Source organism: Maniola jurtina, chromosome 13 (genome assembly GCF_905333055.1).
Source record: "Maniola jurtina chromosome 13, ilManJurt1.1, whole genome shotgun sequence".
Lineage (NCBI taxonomy): Eukaryota > Metazoa > Arthropoda > Insecta > Lepidoptera > Nymphalidae > Maniola > Maniola jurtina.
Window position 1 is genome coordinate 3,747,363 of NC_060041.1, and position 18,091 is coordinate 3,765,453.

General features: G+C 34.6%; 3 protein-coding genes across 8 annotated transcripts; 1 reads left to right on the top strand and 2 right to left on the bottom strand.

Annotated features, from left to right (window-relative positions):
- Window positions 1-118: 118 nt before the first annotated feature.
- LOC123871065 (protein windbeutel) lies at window positions 119-2,221 on the bottom strand. The gene is made up of 2 exons (XM_045914631.1): window positions 1,438-2,221; window positions 119-1,353 (listed from the first exon to the last, which is right to left on the bottom strand). Exons 1-2 carry the CDS (start codon window positions 1,990-1,992, stop codon window positions 1,150-1,152), a joined length of 759 nt encoding a protein of 252 aa, XP_045770587.1. The 5' UTR covers window positions 1,993-2,221; the 3' UTR covers window positions 119-1,149.
- A 953-nt stretch (window positions 2,222-3,174) lies between these two features.
- LOC123871061 (uncharacterized protein DDB_G0290685-like) lies at window positions 3,175-9,068 on the top strand. 5 transcript variants are annotated; one of them, XM_045914623.1, is made up of 7 exons: window positions 3,175-3,289; window positions 3,833-3,853; window positions 4,582-4,683; window positions 5,252-5,430; window positions 6,281-6,419; window positions 7,443-7,573; window positions 8,096-9,068. In XM_045914623.1, the coding sequence occupies exons 1-7, from the start codon at window positions 3,187-3,189 to the stop codon at window positions 8,903-8,905; spliced, it is 1,485 nt and encodes a 494-aa protein (XP_045770579.1). In that variant the 5' UTR covers window positions 3,175-3,186; the 3' UTR covers window positions 8,906-9,068. The 5 variants fall into 5 exon arrangements, with proteins under 5 accessions (XP_045770579.1, XP_045770581.1, XP_045770580.1 ...); XM_045914625.1 differs by lacking the exon at window positions 4,582-4,683; XM_045914624.1 differs by lacking the exon at window positions 3,833-3,853.
- On the bottom strand, window positions 9,055-18,076 carry LOC123871060. 2 transcript variants are annotated; one of them, XM_045914621.1, is made up of 12 exons: window positions 17,925-18,076; window positions 17,151-17,452; window positions 16,754-16,937; window positions 16,124-16,320; window positions 15,252-15,390; window positions 14,637-14,764; window positions 13,808-14,051; window positions 13,076-13,471; window positions 11,621-11,760; window positions 10,660-10,801; window positions 10,132-10,265; window positions 9,055-9,238 (listed from the first exon to the last, which is right to left on the bottom strand). In XM_045914621.1, the coding sequence occupies exons 1-12, from the start codon at window positions 18,073-18,075 to the stop codon at window positions 9,122-9,124; spliced, it is 2,274 nt and encodes a 757-aa protein (XP_045770577.1). In that variant the 5' UTR covers window position 18,076; the 3' UTR covers window positions 9,055-9,121. The 2 variants fall into 2 exon arrangements, with proteins under 2 accessions (XP_045770577.1, XP_045770578.1); XM_045914622.1 differs by lacking the exon at window positions 17,925-18,076 and adding an exon at window positions 17,531-17,705.
- Between the last annotated feature and the right edge of the window lie 15 nt (window positions 18,077-18,091).

The following is an 18,091-nucleotide window of genomic DNA, read 5'->3' on the forward strand; positions in this document are numbered from 1 at the left end:
ATCAGTTAAATAAATGGGCTGTGAAAAGCAAACAGATAGACAGACACACATCCGCATTTATAATATTACTATAGATTAGGTTAAATAGTACCTATCAATAAATAACAAAAATCTATATATTTCACACATTTATTTCACTCGTATTCTATAAATCAAACAAATAGAAAATATTTTGTTATATAATCAGCGCTAAATAATGAGGTCCAGATAACACACCCACACCCAGATAACAGAAAAAAGGATAAAAGTTAATACTAGTGCATGAAAAATATTGCCCTTACTGATAATAATTATTGCTTAAACACATTGATGTATGTAACTTTTTCAAAAGGGCCTATAAATACAACACTTTAAATGGAATGCAATTTGTATAAAAAGGTACATATATTGAATGTATAAAAAAAGTAGTGTGATAAAAATCACCCTACTGTGAAGTTAATTAATAACACCTTGGTACAAACTGGTACCATATATTATGGTATATTACATTCAATAAATTAGACATTTTGGCAGATTTTTACAATTTCCTATACAAGAACTGTCAAAAAGTTAAAAATGTTTAATTTATTCAACTATAATTATTTTAGCAAGTTAGCTAATTGCTTTCACATCATTCCTTATTAAATTAAGTACTTTGGTTTCAATTTTAGGTAATTAAACAAACATTTATGGATGTGACTAAATGCAAGCCGTGTTTACTGTTTAGTAGAGTAAAATTGACAAAATATATATAGCTTGAAGATGTAACAACTTTTTATTTTTTTCTTAAAATAATATAAGGCCCGTATCCACTAAAGCTGACCTATAATTATGTGAAAATATTATAACATTATCAATCAAATAATCTAATTGGTCCGCTCACACATTTCCGCTTTTGTGGATACGGAGCCTAAAGCCTCGTGTCCACTGGCATATTTGCAGACGTTGTTGTCATTGTCTGCAAGTTTTTAGTGTACAATTTTGCAGAAATTATTAGGTGTTTACACAGTGCAAAAAATTGACTACTGCTCTGCAAGTCATTGACAAAATTGCTTGCCACTGTACACTAGATTGTACCCTTGTATTTGTTTTTTTGAATACTCATTTTCTCACTACTCATCAGATTTTAAAACAAAGTTAAATAAACTATTATACTTTTTATAGTTAACTTTATAGTTCATCTTTTTTATTGCTAGAAGAAAATGTAAATGACTGAAGAATATTGATTCTTGAAGCCAGTTCTTTCTTCTTTTCATCTGACACTTTACCACTCAGTAACTTATTAACTCTTTTTATTTCAGCTGTTATGAAGTCATCACCTTTTTCCAGAACCTTCTGCATTATAGTTTTGTAAATCTTTCCAGTAGCTGCATCCTATAAAAGACACAAATTTTAACATAAGTACACATATGAAAATACCTGTAATTGAATCAAAGGTAATAAGATTAGATACCTTACCTTACTGTCTAGTTTTTCCACAGCATCTTCAGTTTGTTTTAAAATTTTCTCTCTGTCTTCTTTAGCGGAGCTCTGGAACTTAATTGCTAGAATATCGAGGTCTTTGATACAGCCGGGGAGGCTCAAATATATTCCGCTGTTATCGCGCACGAAATTTCGCAAGTGATCGCTTGTGAAACCCTTTGTATCGTCGAAAGCAATCGGTTCACCCTTTCCTTTCAAAAATAGCTTTACCACTGGGAAGTTGTCCTTGGTGGCTCCGTATTTTTTCGCCAGCGCTTCGTTCTCTCTCTCGCCGTAATCTTTTACTCCAACTTCGGCAAACAATAACTCATGAACATCCTTCGCTTCCTTGGCTAGTGCCACGAAGGCGTCATGTTTATCACCAAAGGGAAATGCCACATCGAATTTAACTAACGTAGCGTCGAACTTACTCACAATTTTATCAAAAGAATATTCATTCAATTCAACTGAACCACTATTCGCCGAAACTATGTGCGAAGATGGAATGGCTAGTATGAAACAACATAATATTACCGATAAATATGCCCGCATTATTGAATGGTGCTTGATTCGTATTCTGTCAAATATATATTAAATAATCAAGTAATTATTAATATTTTTAGAAAACACAATAATGAGCTCTTTGTCTTTGTTACAAATATTGTTAAAATTTGATTCAGCGCCTTTTTATTGGCTTTCAAGTTGACAGCCGGTAAAAGCAGTTCTTTATTACATGTCAATCGTACTTCGATTTCATTCCGTATCACGTTTATACATACTACTGAAAAATGGTAAATATAATTGAAACATCATTATTACAGTACAGCTTTAAATGTTATTTATGATGATAATGTTAATTTTTTTAATATTTTTCTGTTTTTATATACATATTCTTAACTAAGTATTTTAGATTCTCTATTAAAATGTTGTCTACACCATCTACACCAAAACCGCCCATAACTTAAATTCTGCGTTTGAAGAAACAGAATGCTGACAAAAAAGGCTGATTGGCTAATATCTTATTTGACAACTACTTGGAGCGTTGTTATTTGATGTTATTTGGCTGTCAAGTGTTAACTATATTAGTTTGATTTCATTTACGATATTTTTACGTCTGATTCTGTAGCGATTTTTAACCGACTTAAAATTACTCGCATATTTAAATGCTATACTGACGTACACTAAATACCTACTACAATAATAAGGTTTAAACCGTTAAAAAATAGCAAATTAGGTAACTAGTAGGTAGGTAGTTATAGTTACCTATCTAGTCGAAATGTAGTCTAGGTAGGTGTTATCGCACATGTTTGCCGCGCTTTTGAACGGAAGTCACGTGGCATCTGTTGGTAATGTTTTTAGGAACGCAACGGTGGCGCCACCTCGGAAAACTATCTTGAAAGTGACCTGCGAGCAGCGAGAGTTCGACTGACTTTGGTTCGGTCGATCTTAGTGTGCGGACGTGTTTTATCAATCTGTTATTATTGCGCTAACTTAGTTTTGTTGAGTATCAAGCTTTAATCATGCAAATAAGGGTTATATTTATTCTTTCTTATATTTTTATTGCGGTTCACTTCTGGTATTCTTATAGTAGTTATATAATATTATTATATTTACCTAACTAGTCAAATGGTTCAAATCTTGTGATTAAAGCTATAAAACAACACTGCACTTACGTTTTATTATTTCCTATACGAAATATTATAGTAACCTTCCAAAACTGTAATAAAATTATTTTTCACGAAAATAATGCTGTTTACATCAGAGTTAGTTCTGTTTGTTATTTTTCTCTTGTCTGCTTTTGCATCACTCGATCCTCCTATGCAGCCTCTGATAGATGGAAGTAAATTTGGTAAGCAGGTTTCAAATGTCCATTACCTGCAGCCATTGAGCAATCTACCTCTTCATCTATGGAAGCCGCAACACAGCAGCAGTAAAGGCGGTTTCCCACCGGTGCAGTAAGGTGAGGAGTGGATGGAATGAGCGAGAATTTAAACCTCGCAGATGGTTAGGCTTGGACCCACACAAAGCGTGACGTCGGCGATGCGACCCCTGTATTCAATGTATCTACCATGTGATACAGGTGATACCCTGTGCGATGGTAACTGCACAATTTCCGCGCTTACCTGTGCACGATTTATAAATACCCATACAAATGACTTTATGAAGAACCTCACACTGCACAGTGTGGTCGCGACGACGACGGTATTCTTCTGCAACAGCGCGGTTGATAAATATATTTTTTTTGGAGATCATAAGCACAAAGTATATATATTTATATCCAATTTGGGTGTAATTGTTGATATGCTACCGATCTCCAAATTTTGCCAAACTGAAATTACGGCAGTAGACATAATTTTTCAACAAAGAATTAAAGATTTTATTCTTTTTACAGCTTTCATAAGGGCTCCTTACGGTAAGATGAGTTGTGTTCCTTTATCCTTATATTGTTTCTTATCCTTATCTTAAGGTAAGTTAAAGTAAAATATCGTTCATTTAACGTTCAGTCAGTTGGTTACTCTGGTTCTCTTACGGATCTCCTCGTTTCTTGATCACGTAGGTCGTAGAGAAACCCCAAGCATTCGACTCTCTCCATCCTGTGCCGAGTAACTCGAGCATTACTAGTACCTACACTGTTTTAGGGTTCCGTATCTCAAAAAAAAAGCGGAATATCACATAAGATCACTTTGTTGTCTGTCTGTCTGTCTGCCTGTCCGTCTGTCCGTCTGTCCGTCGGTTCCTCTGTCCGTCTGTCCGTCTATCGTATCTGTCAAGAAAACCTATAGGATACTTGACCTAGAATTATGAAAGGCAGGTAGGTCTTATAGCATAAGTAAAGGAAAAAATCCGAACACCATGAATTTGTGGTTACATCACAAAAAAAAAATGTATGTAAAATTCCAAGAAAGATAACTAGACCAAGTGGGGTATCATATGAAAGGGCTTTACTTGTACATTCTAAAACAGATTTTATTTTATTTTTATGCTTAATAGTTTTTGATTTATCGTGCAAAATATCAGAAAAATACCCGAGTACGGTCTGACTCCCACTTGCCCGGTTTTTTTTAAATACATAAAAGCTTTAGGTTAAGTAAGTACTCGTGAAAGGGCTACCTAACTGAGTAACGAAATCTTCTTTTGTAGTGAATACGATTAAGATACAGAAAGATCTTGCACTGGAGAACGATATAAGTTCACGATGGCCCAGCGGCATCGTAAGATATTATGTGGACAAACGATCTTATGGTGAGGGGTTATAATAATGGTTGGTAGGTAGGTAGTTGTAGTTAGTAAGGTATGGTCCAAGATCCCACTGCCGTAAGACGTTCCTTATTTTCTGAGAAACAAAATGTGTGGGATAGAGTAACTTGCTAGTGTTAGGTACCTTTAGTAGTAATTGGCCCGAGGTACAAGCAAGCAAATATGCATAATATTTGCTTGCATGTACCTCGGGCTAATTTAAAGATTTCAGTTGCTAAAGGCAGTAAAAGCATTAGGCACCAGAACTCCTAGGTACTTATAATTTATAGGTAGGTAGTCTTAATTTCCCAGGTACCTACTCACTTTTCTTACGCAACAAGAATAGGCAGAGCAGACAAGACTGCTTGGAGTCGGGGTGATGGTTTCTCCTGCTGCTACATTCGATAGGGGGGTAACTGGGGCTAGGTTCGACTAAGTACAGAATCGAAGCACTCCGATTCCACGTGGTCTTGTCTGTAATTGTAATTTTGTTGGATTTTATATGAATTACAATTTGTAGGTAGGTATAGTCTTAATTTCATTAGAAGTAATAGATTTTTTATTTTGGAATCAGATGTTATTTTCGAAACCTTAATGAGATCGCCTATTCATATAGTACAGAGCAGTTCTTGTATCGAATTTATGAGTATGAAAGAGAAACCATCGGATAACACAACTTGGCTTCACATCACTAATCCAAAAAAAGTACGGGAATGCAATCATGAGCCAAGGTTTAAGGATACCGGAGAAATCGTAAGCATTTAGACACTGGTTTTTTGGAAGCTGTTTAAAAAATAATACGCCTCGCATGACCACGACGAGGCGTCTATTCATTGGTTGCATTGCAGCATATTGTAGACTGCCCATAGCAGCATCAGGTCAAGGTATAAGATATTTTTAAGTATTGCTATATTATCATCGAGTTTTCGAATAAAGAGCCGAATATATTTATATAATTTGAATATTAAAATATCAAGTTGATTAGTAAAGTGGATGTAAAATTAATATCCATTGTTTCTATGTATTAACTATGTAGCCGGCCGCTCCGATTGAAAAAACAGATTTTTCATCATTATAGCTACAAACATAACTCGCCTTCGAATAAAAATGCCTGGAAATGCTATGAGCTCATCTGATGGTAGGTATGTGAAGATGCAATCTTGGATGGAAGCGGGCTAACATGTAATGGGTACATAATTTCATCATCATCATGATCAACCCATTACTGGCTCACTACTAAGCACAGGTCTCCACTCAGAATGAGATTTTGGCTATAGTCTGCCCTGTGGCACACTGTGGCCATGTGCGAATTGGCAGACTTCGCATACCTTGGAGAACATTTTTTTTGGAAAACTCAGGCATGTAGGTTTCCTCATGATATTTTTCTTCAGCCTTAAAGTAAGCAGATAGTAATTATAGCAGTTTAATTTAAATCTATACTCTTAATAAGTTTTGTGTGGTATGTATCGGAATGCTAAATCGCTTGATGGCAATTTGGCGGTAGGTAGGTACGTCTTTGCCGGTAGCGTGGTTACTAGAAAAACCGAAGCCTCCCGCCAAGACGAACTTCCATCTATCTACATAGTTGGTTTGCTTTTTCCAGGAACTAGTTTTTGGATATGACTGTTTAAAGACCAAGGAAATGCTGCATACTCTACTCCACGGGATCGGTATCAAGGACGAAGTAACACATCCCCATCGGGATAAATACATAAGGGTACTGTGGGATAACATCCATCCTGGTTCGACTATTTTCTTTTTTTCATCACCATCATCAACCCGGCTCACGGTTTTGAGCACGGGTCTCCCCTCAGAATAAAAAAAGTTTTAGGTCATAGTCCACCAAGCTGTGAAAATGTGGATTGGCAGGCTACACGCATCTTTGAGAATATTATGCATGTATATTTTCAGGCATGCAGGTTTCCTCACGATGTTTTTCTTTACCGTTAAACCAAGTGATATTTATTTGCTTTAAACGCACACACGCTCCGAAAAGTTAGAGGTGCCTGGCCAGGATCGAAGTCAAACCCTGACTCCCTTATCGCATCGCATCGACCCATCACTACATCGCAGTTGGTTCCTAAACATCTTTCCTTTCTGTGATGCTATGCGGTATTCCTTCTATTCAGTATCTACCTTTGAGTATTATCTATTAATATTATAAATCCGAAAGTCTGTCTGTCTGGCTGCTAGCTTTTCACAGCCCATCTGTTTAACCGATTTTGAATATACAGAGATAGTTTGCATCCCAAGGATAGACATCTTTTTCTTGTCAATTTGTCCTGGAAAATCAGTTCCCAAGGGATATAAAAATACCTAAATCCTCGCGGACGAAGTCGTGGGCATCATCTAGTTGTAAATAAAATACGTGATATTTTTTTGTCTTTTGGAATGTGTGGGTCGTCAACACGTACCTATATGCCCGCATAGCCATCTCAACCTAGTTTACTTTAATACCAATATTCGAAAAGTTGATAAAATAGGTAAGAAAAGGTGCTCACGATTTTGACCGAATTTATTGGTCTTCCGAGATAAAAACATTTTATATATCCGTCTTCAGGGTTCAAACTATCTCTTTGCCAACTTTAGTCAAGATCGGTTGAGCGGTTAAGAGCCGTGAAAAGATAACAGAACAACAGACCGACACTCGCATTCAAAATATTAAGTAGACATCATCGATATACGAGTAGGTACATCGATGGTTGACGTGGACTAAAATAGAAATGAAATTTTATTTATGGATCTTGCATATTTTGTTTTATCAGCTCACCAACATTTGTATCGTAAACAAACAGAGAAATCGTCTAAGACTCTGGTGGAATACGATCCCTTGAGCGTGATGCATTTTCATGATCGAGCTTTCAGCAGAAATGGGCGCGCTACTATAGCACCTTTGGTAAATATAGTACTTTTATTTCATGCATAAAGTCGCGTATATATCAATAACGCACCAAACACTGTAAAGATTTTCGACAAAAATCCCTGTTATTATCATCTCAAGTCTCAAGCTATCATCGGTCCACTACTAAGTACGGTCTCTGCAGAATAGCCTTTAGGCTAGACCACTGCGCTGCCCAAGTGCGCATTGGCAGACTTCACACATCTAGTTTATGAGAACTAACTATAAGGAGAACCCAAGCATGCAAAATTTTCCAGAATAGTTTCGTTCACCGTTTACGCAAGTGATAATTTTTATCGGTATGGAGTGTAAAACAATGGCACTTAATATACCAGAAACTAGGGCCATCTAACAATAAATAGGACTTTTGGATTGCTTTAGGATGGCTAAAAATTTAAAAAACCCCGTGTTCGGGAATGGAAAAAATTACTACATAAAAGTTCTATTGAATTGCTTTTATATACGAAACTTAATATTTTAATGGGTTCTAGAGTTAACTTATACTAGGTTATGTTTTAGGAACCTGGTATACTGATTTCTCCTTCAGATACGTTGTCCCAGCTTGACAAAATGCGTTTACAGATTTATTTTGGCCATGAATGTAATAAAAGGAAAGTGTCTAACTTATTAAAGACCTGTAAAAACTCTTTGGGAGCAAAAAGAGGGGAACAGGCTGGTGATAATGGAAGACAAAACGCAGATAGTGATGACGTAGATGATGACTATGATGCTGAAAACAATACAGCTGCAACAGATAATGACAAAAATAAAAGCACACAGAAGCAGATGACAGACGTAGAAGATGAAGAAGAAATCGATTTAAAAGAAGAAGTGAAAAATCAGGAAGAACAAGATGTATCAGAAATTGAAGGACAAGTTGTAGAAGATGAGGATGTAGATGATCCAGATGTTGAAGAAGAGGAAACACAAGCTACAGATAGACAAAGGGCAGAAAAACAAGATGCAGGGGAACAAAATGCAGAATGGCAAACAGCAGAAGGACAAAGTGCAGAGCAACAAAATGAAGAGGAACCAACGATAAACGGACAAAATTCTGGCATTGAAAATGAAGGAAATGAAGATGGAGAAAGTACAAACAACAAAAATATCGTAGTAGATGAAGATAATGAAAAATCCACGAAAAGCACAAATGAAAATTCTGATGAAATGAAGTCAGTTAAGAAACAATTGACAGAAAGTGCATACGAAAGCGATATTACAGAACGTACGAGTAGTGAAAAAGATTTGCAATTTGAAAATAAACAGGATGCAGACTCAGATGCAAATAATGTCTTACAAAAGAATGAAATCCGTAAACAAAATAAATAGTAGTGAAATGGCAAAAGTGAAATGATTAGGATTATGAAATTTTCGTCGGTAAATAAAAAACAATTTAAAAAAAAGATGACGAATGATGATCCTTAAATTAAGCTTGTACTTGTGTAAGATAGGGAAGGTCTTAAATGGTAGAGATATATAGATTTTAAACTATTCTTTAAAGTTTATTTTTTTTAATAAATTTATGTCTCAAGTCTCAACCTTGGGTCAGATATTGCGCGTATGCTGTTTTCTTTTCTCACACTGATCCGTATAAATGAGATTTATCTTTTGAACATCCACCCAGCTTAATCCTTGCCAGTTACCCATTGCCCAGCCATCATTCTGAAAATTACGTAAAATATCTCTAATAGGAAAAAAAAATGGTCGAAAACTTTAGTCCACTAAATTCTAGATACCTGCCAGCTTGTCTCGAATTTCACCATAACTATAACTTATTTATTTAAGTAACTAAGTAAAAAAGTAAATAAATAAATAAGTAGTAGTTTCCTTCACCGAGAAGAGGATAAAATTTCGAACATAGAGGCCTAAGTACAATTTTTTACATAGTCGTAGGTAAATGATAAATCCACATTACGTGATAAAAATTCAAGAACGTACGCCTTGAAGTTTTAAATTTTTTAATTACTTAATATGTAATTTATAACTAGAAAGTTTTTAAGTTCGTGCTCATTGAAATATAATATTTATGCGTGAGCGCAATGTAATCGGGAAAGTGCTAACAACAGTTACGTAGGATTGAATGTTTGAAGTCAGAGGAATAATGATGTTTGTAACAATCCTAAAATTAATATTAATAATACTTAAGTTGGTAATGTTTCCCGCATTACCAACTAAAGTATTATTAATATAATTTTTTGTACTCATACTTACCTAATATGTGATACTTTCCACAAACTATTTTGCAAAATTGCTATTAATTTCAGTTTTATCAGAAAAACTCAGACGTAACTTTTCGATTTTTCCAAGCATGAGAAAGTGTGGAACAAAGGATAACTAAACTAAAAGCGAAGTAAATTTAATATTTTCTTAGGTTCTTAGGTAGGTGTAAGTGGATTTCTTGCCACCTTGCAACTTGGTAGAGATCTTTTATAGAGATAATTGCTTACCTGTCCGCTTTTTCTTTCTTTTTCTCTTCATTGTTACAAGTTTCTGGTACAAATAAAAAAAACTCATGAATTTAGCATGAGAGTTCAAAAAAATTTAGTTACTCTTACCCAAATAGGATACATGATATTGGTAACACCATCCTTTATCCGAAGCCAGGGGTAGTGCATTACACTCTGGTAGTCATAAGCGAATCCGGCTGAAGCGGCCGGAGGCAATGTGTTTTTAATATCTTCAGTTATTTCTGTTGTAAGTAAGAACTTTTTAGAAAACGAGCAATAAGTGTACCTACTGTAAGAGCCTTTATCTCGTGCTCTACTTTAAAACACCACAAGTCAATACAATATTTATTCTAAATCTCTAACGCAAAGTAATTGAGATACGGGGATTAGATATAAAAAATCGTAGACCGTAACTGAAAATCACCAAAAGCTGTGGTACAATGTTCTTTTTTGCATGTGTCGTATACACTTAATTATTATATATTTAGGTACTTAAGTATGTTTTCATTACCAATTTAATCTAGTATAAACCAAAATATGTGGAGCCTTTGCTTTGCACCTGCAGATACTGTCATGGAATAATCTACGTATGTAAGTAATATTAGTTAGCCTTCTTCAGGTTCTTCAAATTTTTACCTGGAGTGAGTTTCTCCCATTCAATATGTAGAAAAGAGTCCCGATCGTACATCTTGTGTTGGTGCTCCAGACCTAACACATGGACGAACAAATGAAGAAGATCGTTCACTGAATTGAAACAATCTGCGTTGATTGTAAGAACCTGCGCAAAAATCAACAATGATATCGTCAAATACTACATAATATACTTTTTACTAGGTATTTTATCAATCAAATGTCGTGAAGATGTTAGATTTAAAATGACCTACAGAAAACAAGTTAACTCTATCTTTTTATCACAAATTCAGACTGTTCGTTTGTAATGTGTGGTTTATAATATTACATAGTTATTATGATGATATAAAACCTAGCTGATAAAGAGAGGTCTTATCACTGTCATAATCAACCCATCTCCAGCTCACTATTAAGCACGGGTCGCCTTTCAGGATGAGGTTTTTGCCACAGTCCACCACTCTTGCCGTGTGTGGATTGGCAGACTTCACACACCTTTGAGAACATTACGGAGAACTCTCAGGTATGCAGGTTTCCTCACGATGTTTTCTTTCACCGTTAAAGCAAGTAATATTTAATTTCTTATAACGCACATAACCTGAAATGTTAGAGGTGCGTGCCCGGTATCGAACCCATGACCTCCCGTATAGCAGGCGGACTCTTAACCACTAGGCTATCACGGCTTCAAAGGAAAGAGACGTATTTTCTGAAAAATGTTCCAACCCATAAACATGTTTAAAATGGGATATTATGAAAAATTGATTATGATTATAGCTGCGCGATTACGGTAAAATTACATATTATGTTGCATCGCAAAAGAAATAAAAAGATAAAATTATAATGTTTCGTTTTTGATGTGACATGTTATTTGACCGTAATAATCCGTTTTTCATAGTAACTTAATTTAGATTTGATTGTGGATTGGAATGTTTTTAGAAAATACGCTCTGATGATATGAAAATGTAATTGCCTGGTTGCCGTTTGGTCGCCCAGCAGCTGGGCATTGACACCCTGGTTTTGTAGAACGCGATAGCACCAGCACATTGGCTGCATGACGTCTAGCAGGTGACTTAGGTAAAACAGTCTTGTTACTCGTCGCAGTTTGCTTTACTGAAGAAAAGAAAAATATTACTGAAAATGCTAATACTTCGACATACATAAATATAATAACGAACATCGTTGATTAATTAGTATGTTTTAAACATAGATATGTATTTAAATCAATCAATATTCAGTCTAATATGTAGAAACAGCATTTTTTATTATTTACTAATAGCGAATACATAAATGCATGGAACGCGCATTGTAACCTTACCAAAAAGTTAATCAATTCAAATGATTCTTTTTTCAATCAAATAAATTCAATTCAAATTAATTGCTTAAACGGATGGGTCGTGAAAAGTTAGCAGCAGACGGACAGATTTTATTAGGTGCCTTCAAGGCAAGAGTAAATAGGCATCTTCTAGACAAGCGCGCTCAAACATAGACTTCATCAGCGCAAGCCTACATACAATAAATGTAAATTAAAAATTTATAACACTCCCGACAAGTGAAGGTTACAGTAACTAGAAAAGAACTTGATAACTTTCAAACGGCTGAACCGATTTTCTTGGATTGTAGTTCTCTCGATCAAGCCACCTTTCAAACAAAAAAAAAACTAAATTAAAATCGGTTCATTAGTTTAGGAGCTACAATGCCACAGACAGATACACAGATACACACGTCAAACTTATAACACCCTTCTTTTTGGGTCGGTGGTTAAAAAAGAGAGATAGGGAGATAAACAGAATCTTTTTTTTCATCCATACTTAATATTATAAATGCGAAAGTGTGTCTGTTGTCAGCTTTTCTGGGCCCATCCGATTACCCGACTGTCTGCTAGCTTTTCACTGCCTAACAGTTTAACAGATTTAGATGTTTGGTACAGAGTTAGCTTACATCCCGGAGACGGACATAGGCAACTTTTCCCCCGCAAAATGGAGGAGTTCCCACGGGATGCTTAAAGGCCCATCCATTTAACAAATTAATGTGAAAGGTACAGAGATAATTAATTTGCGTCCCGAAAATTGACATAGGCAACTTTTTTTCACGGAAAATCAAAGAGTTCCTTTGGGATTTATAATAAACTAAATCCACGCAGATGAAGTCGCGGGCATCATCTAGTTTATATAATACTAGAGGATGCCCGCGGCTTCGCCCGCGTGGATTTCGGTTTTCTTAAATCCCGTAGGAACTCTTTGATTTTCCAGGATAAAAGGTAGCCTATGTCCCTTCCCGGGAAGTATCCTAAGTCTGTACCAAATTTCATTAAAATCGGTTCAGTGGTTGGGCCGTGAAAACGTAGCAGACAGACAGACAGACAGACAGAAACACTTTCGCATTTATAATATTAGTATGGATAGTATTATACTACTCATGTAACTACCATATCTACGGTTAGATTCATCAGATGTATCATGTTTCTCAAAGAGTTTCATATTGCTCGGTGAGGTAGCTCGATTTAATTCAGATAGTTTGATTGTCATTTTTACTCTCTCCGACGGATTAGATTCGTTTGTAATTATTTCATTTTCAACATTTGTATCATTTCCTTCTATTTGTTTATCAGTTTCTTTGTCAGATGTAACTGTAGCAGATTCTTCGTTTTCTTTTGTAGACTGAACTGCTGTATTCTTTTCTTTATTAAATAAAGCTATAGTAGTTTCAGTGGAATTATCATTATCACCAAGGTCATCTTTATCAGCGATATCCCGGAATTCTATGCAGGTTTCTTTTTCGATATGATCAAATACAGCTTTCATATTCTCTCTTTCTTCAGCAGCTATAAAATATAAAAATATATTTACTAGTCATAAAATTAAGTTTGTAACCTTTCACTATTTTAAACCAAAGTATGTATTTTTTGACAATTTTTACCTACCTCTCTATAAAGACTTCAAACAAGGATCATCTGTGTTTTACCTCCCTATGTATAAAAACCAATGTTTGTCTGTCTTTTTCGTTTCTTACGTGTTCGCGTAACATTTTTCCAACTGAGTTGAAATTTTTACAAGTGTTTTACTTTGTGCAGTTGTTGTTGGCACTTCCGTGAAAACAACACATACAAAAGGTGGTGATCGAGTCTTAAATAAAAGAGGCTTGTCGGGCTAATACTTACTAAATTCCATTTTATCTTTTAATTGATAGTTAACAATTCCGTACGGCCAAATTCTGTCTTTGAAGTATTCTTCGATGTCTTTTGCTGTGGCTTCTTTAGTTTTTGGTTTTATCTTTACTACACTTGGACATGTTTTGAGTAAATAATCTTTGTTTCGCTCAACACATTCGTGGCCATATATCATACCGATCTTTTCTACGTCTAATTCGCTGAGAGCTTCACGTTGACCAACTTTGATTTCAGACTATATAAATTCAAATTAATATGTGATTATGATCTTTATCTAGTAGTGTTACGCAATTTAAAAGTCTACTAACACTTAAACTTGCATTATTAAGACACAAAATTAATGGTTCAGTCATAACGGCACGATATAACTACCAATTACTATTATTTAGTCTGAGATTTAGATTCGATTAAATTAAAATTACGTATTTAATATTTTCTGCAAGCTCATTTCAATTTCATAAGAAAGCTCAGAGTCCTACAGCGGACGATGGAGAGAGTTATACGTGATCAAATCAGATCAAATCCGTAGAAGAACCAAAGACAACCGACAACTCTATGGTTTTGCTAATTTGAAGTAATGGCAATACATAGTTTGAAAAACTGATAGACGTTGGAGTCTCAAGGTGGTCTAAAATGGTGACCTCGCATCAGAAACACAGCGTTAGCAGACCCTCCACTAAGTGGACAGACGATACGGTTCAGGCAGCGCAAGACTGTGGTGAATGAAAGTTCCATAAGTCTAGTCTTAGAAGAGACATATGCCTGGCAGTGGACGTCGCGTCGATCAGTTCACGATGATGATTTGTAAAAAAATATTTACCTCTGTCATGATAGTAATTTGGCCATTTTTGGAAAATGCTCGAGGTGGATAGTGAAGAACGCTGGCGTAATCATACGGAAGATTTAGTAGGCGCCCGTCATGCCTCGTCGCGAAATATTTTTTATATCCTTTAAAGAGATGATAAGTTACGTATTAAAAAAGTGGACGTAAAATATTACTGGCACTGTTTTATTTTCAAAGTCTAATTACTAATATATAACTTTTATAAATAGTAGATAGATTCGAAAAATATGAAGAAAATTAATACAGCCAGAAGGCATTTTAAAAATGTTCTCAACTGAAAAAATCTCTTTTATTGCTTACAATGTAAAGGATTAATGGAAATGAAAAAAAGCTTGGGAATGAGTTGCTCCAATAACTCTAATGGTTTAAAGTGATGTAGATTGTAGAGAATAATGAAAAGAATACCCGCCTTGTGAGCTTTTTTCAAGAACTCGTTTCGGATCCTCGTAGATTAAATATATATTATCCAGATATTTAAGTTGATTAAATTATCACGTCTCTAGTATTGACTTGTAACATTAAACCTATTGATATTCAAACAACCCTTACATATTCTGAATTTACTAGTATATAAAGGTCAGCAGACTATACCAGGTTTGATATTATCCCATAATATGGTGATGTAGCGATCTCTATCCGAGCGTGTGTGTTCATGGGAGAAGCCTAGCACATGCATCACTTCATGGGCTATTTCCCCCTGTGATAAACAATCGTAGCCTAGAACGACCATCTAAAATAGAAATATTTTTGAGTGATCTTAACTTAGTCCTATTATATCCAACACTTAAGTATATTCGCTAAAAATGTGTTTTAGTTTTTATTCTAATGACTAGCTGTGCCCGCGACTTCGTTCGCGTGGAATAGTGACTTTTTAGGCAGCATATACTCTGTACGTTAAAAATGTTCGCCGTGATTCTTTAAATTGACATAACTTTTTTATTTATGAACCGGTTGACATGAAATAAACACTAAATGTTAAGTGAAGCTTACTACAATATATTAGTGAAAACCGTATCTAAATCGAATAAGCCGTTTCTGATATTAGCGTGCACAAACACACAGACAAACAGACAAACAGACAAAAAATAAATTAATTACAATTTCGGGTTCGGCATCGATATAATAACAACCCCTGCTACTTTTTTTTTATATATTTCCATTGTACAGACACCACTTTTCTACAATTTTATTATATGTATAGATTTTACTGTTACTGTTTAGAAAGATAGCAAATCTATACAAATATCAACGATATCAACTTAAAAAATTGGAAACTCAAAAATATTTATTTCATGTACTTACAGGCCAACTTAGTATAAAAGGTTAGGACTCAGCTTACCACACTGATATGGAAAGCAGCTTTCTAGTCTTCTAGTCTTTTATAGTCTTCTAAAGTCTAGTAAAAAACGTTTATAGTCTTGTATTATATTTTAAGTTCTTTTTATAGGCGGTAGTGCTTTTACCTGGACACCCGTATTAGGTTTCCGTTCATTGCTATGAACGCATTGCCTTATACCAGAAGGATTCGTTATGTAAAGCCATTCAACACTTTGCAGTGATTGTTTATCAACAGGTTTTTCTCGAAGGCGTTGTAGACGAATACAGGAAACTTTTTCTATGTAGTCAAAAGCTTTTAATATGATGTCCGAGAGAAGTGAATCTGGAAAATTAAATGTAATAATGACTGACTGCCTTAGTCGAAATTCAATTGGGAGGACATTATTTTTATTATGACGACTGAATTCAATTCAATTCAAAATATTTTTATTCAATTAGACTTTTACAAGTTCTTTTGAATCATCAAAAGCATCTACCACTGGTTCAGAATGCCTTTCCTACCGAGAAGAACCAGCAAGAAACTCGGCGGTTGCTCTTTTCAAAGATTTGATATACAATATTATGCCATGAATTAAAGCAAAGTCCCGCGCATTGCTGGAGCGAATTGCAGGTCAAATCCAGGCTCTTTTATCATTTACTTAATTTACGCAAAATGAAATTAATGGTGAAAACAAGATTACTTTTTGGTACCTATTCCGAAAATCATCAGAGCCAAGATTTGCAAAAGGAATACGTTAATTTAGGTAGGTACTTACCATACGTATTAGGATCAATGAAATAAGGAAGAATTCCATGCTTCCATTTCTTAGTCCATGGAATCGTTATTTCTTCAAGGGTTGTATGTTCCGCCGTGAGTTCTAACGTAGTGTTTTTTTCTAATGGACCAAAAAGTTGAGCAGGTGCAAAATTAAATCGTCTATTTTGTTTATCCTTCATTCCCTGTAAATTAGTCGTTTGATTAACTGTTATTTTCAGAGGTAATAAAACTATAGATATAATATATGGTTTTTCATAGTTTAGAGACCATGATTCCATTGAACAATGGTTGATACAATGGTACATAATGATGTTACATAGCTAGTTTTTGATAAATAAATATAAATTCTGTTTCTTTTGTTTTTTTGTGTTGATCTGTTTGCTTAAACTTTTTACCTTTGTAACATTTTCAAGATTCCTTTGCCTATAGGTAATATGATTGCCATTGTCTTCGAAATCATCATATAATTTGTCTACGATTTTTTCAACTCTCAGTATATCTTTTCGATGCAAAACTGGGTTATCAATTTTGTTGGAATCAACATTTCGTTTTATGCGATGCCTTGTTGTTGGACTGTTATTAACATTCGATTTTATATTAGTAGCACTACTAATTTGGCGGCGACTATTTTCTTCGTTAAATAGTCTGCATATTTCTGAGGTGTCTTGTCGTTTCCTTTCAATTAGTTTGCTATTAACTGTAACAAAAATATAACTAACATAAGGATTTTTAAACCAATCGATCCTGTACTTAAATCTTTTTTTAATACCTTTACCTTTTTTAACACTTAAAGTCGGAACCACACAGTTAACTGATAGAAAATGAAAGTATATTATCGATGAGATGAAAAATGCTTTATGAAATGAAACTGAAAGCATTTTTGTATCGAGTTCAAATACAATTTTATGTCAAATAAACTGTTTGGAGCTGAAATAAATTTTATACCAAACTACAAACCTGCATTTTTATTGCGTTGAAAATTGAAATATTGAATATTTCACTACACCTATTTTTTATTTATTACGTTTTTATTTATTTAAACGTATTTAATTTAAACTTGATTGTACTAGTGGTAGATTTGATGTCTGAGTTATAGAACTTGCTGAAGTTGAAGATGGTGGTGACTTAGAACTGAAAGATATAATATGAGATACTTAGTATATATTTACCCACACGTAGACTATAAGGCTCATTTACATTAATTAATTGATTAAGTAGGTCTGTTTTTGGGTCGAAATTGAAGTCCAAAAGAAGGTATAAAGTTTGCAAAAAGCCTATTCTATAATAATTAAATTGAAATAACCAATGACACCCTCTCATTCTACGAGGGTAAGTT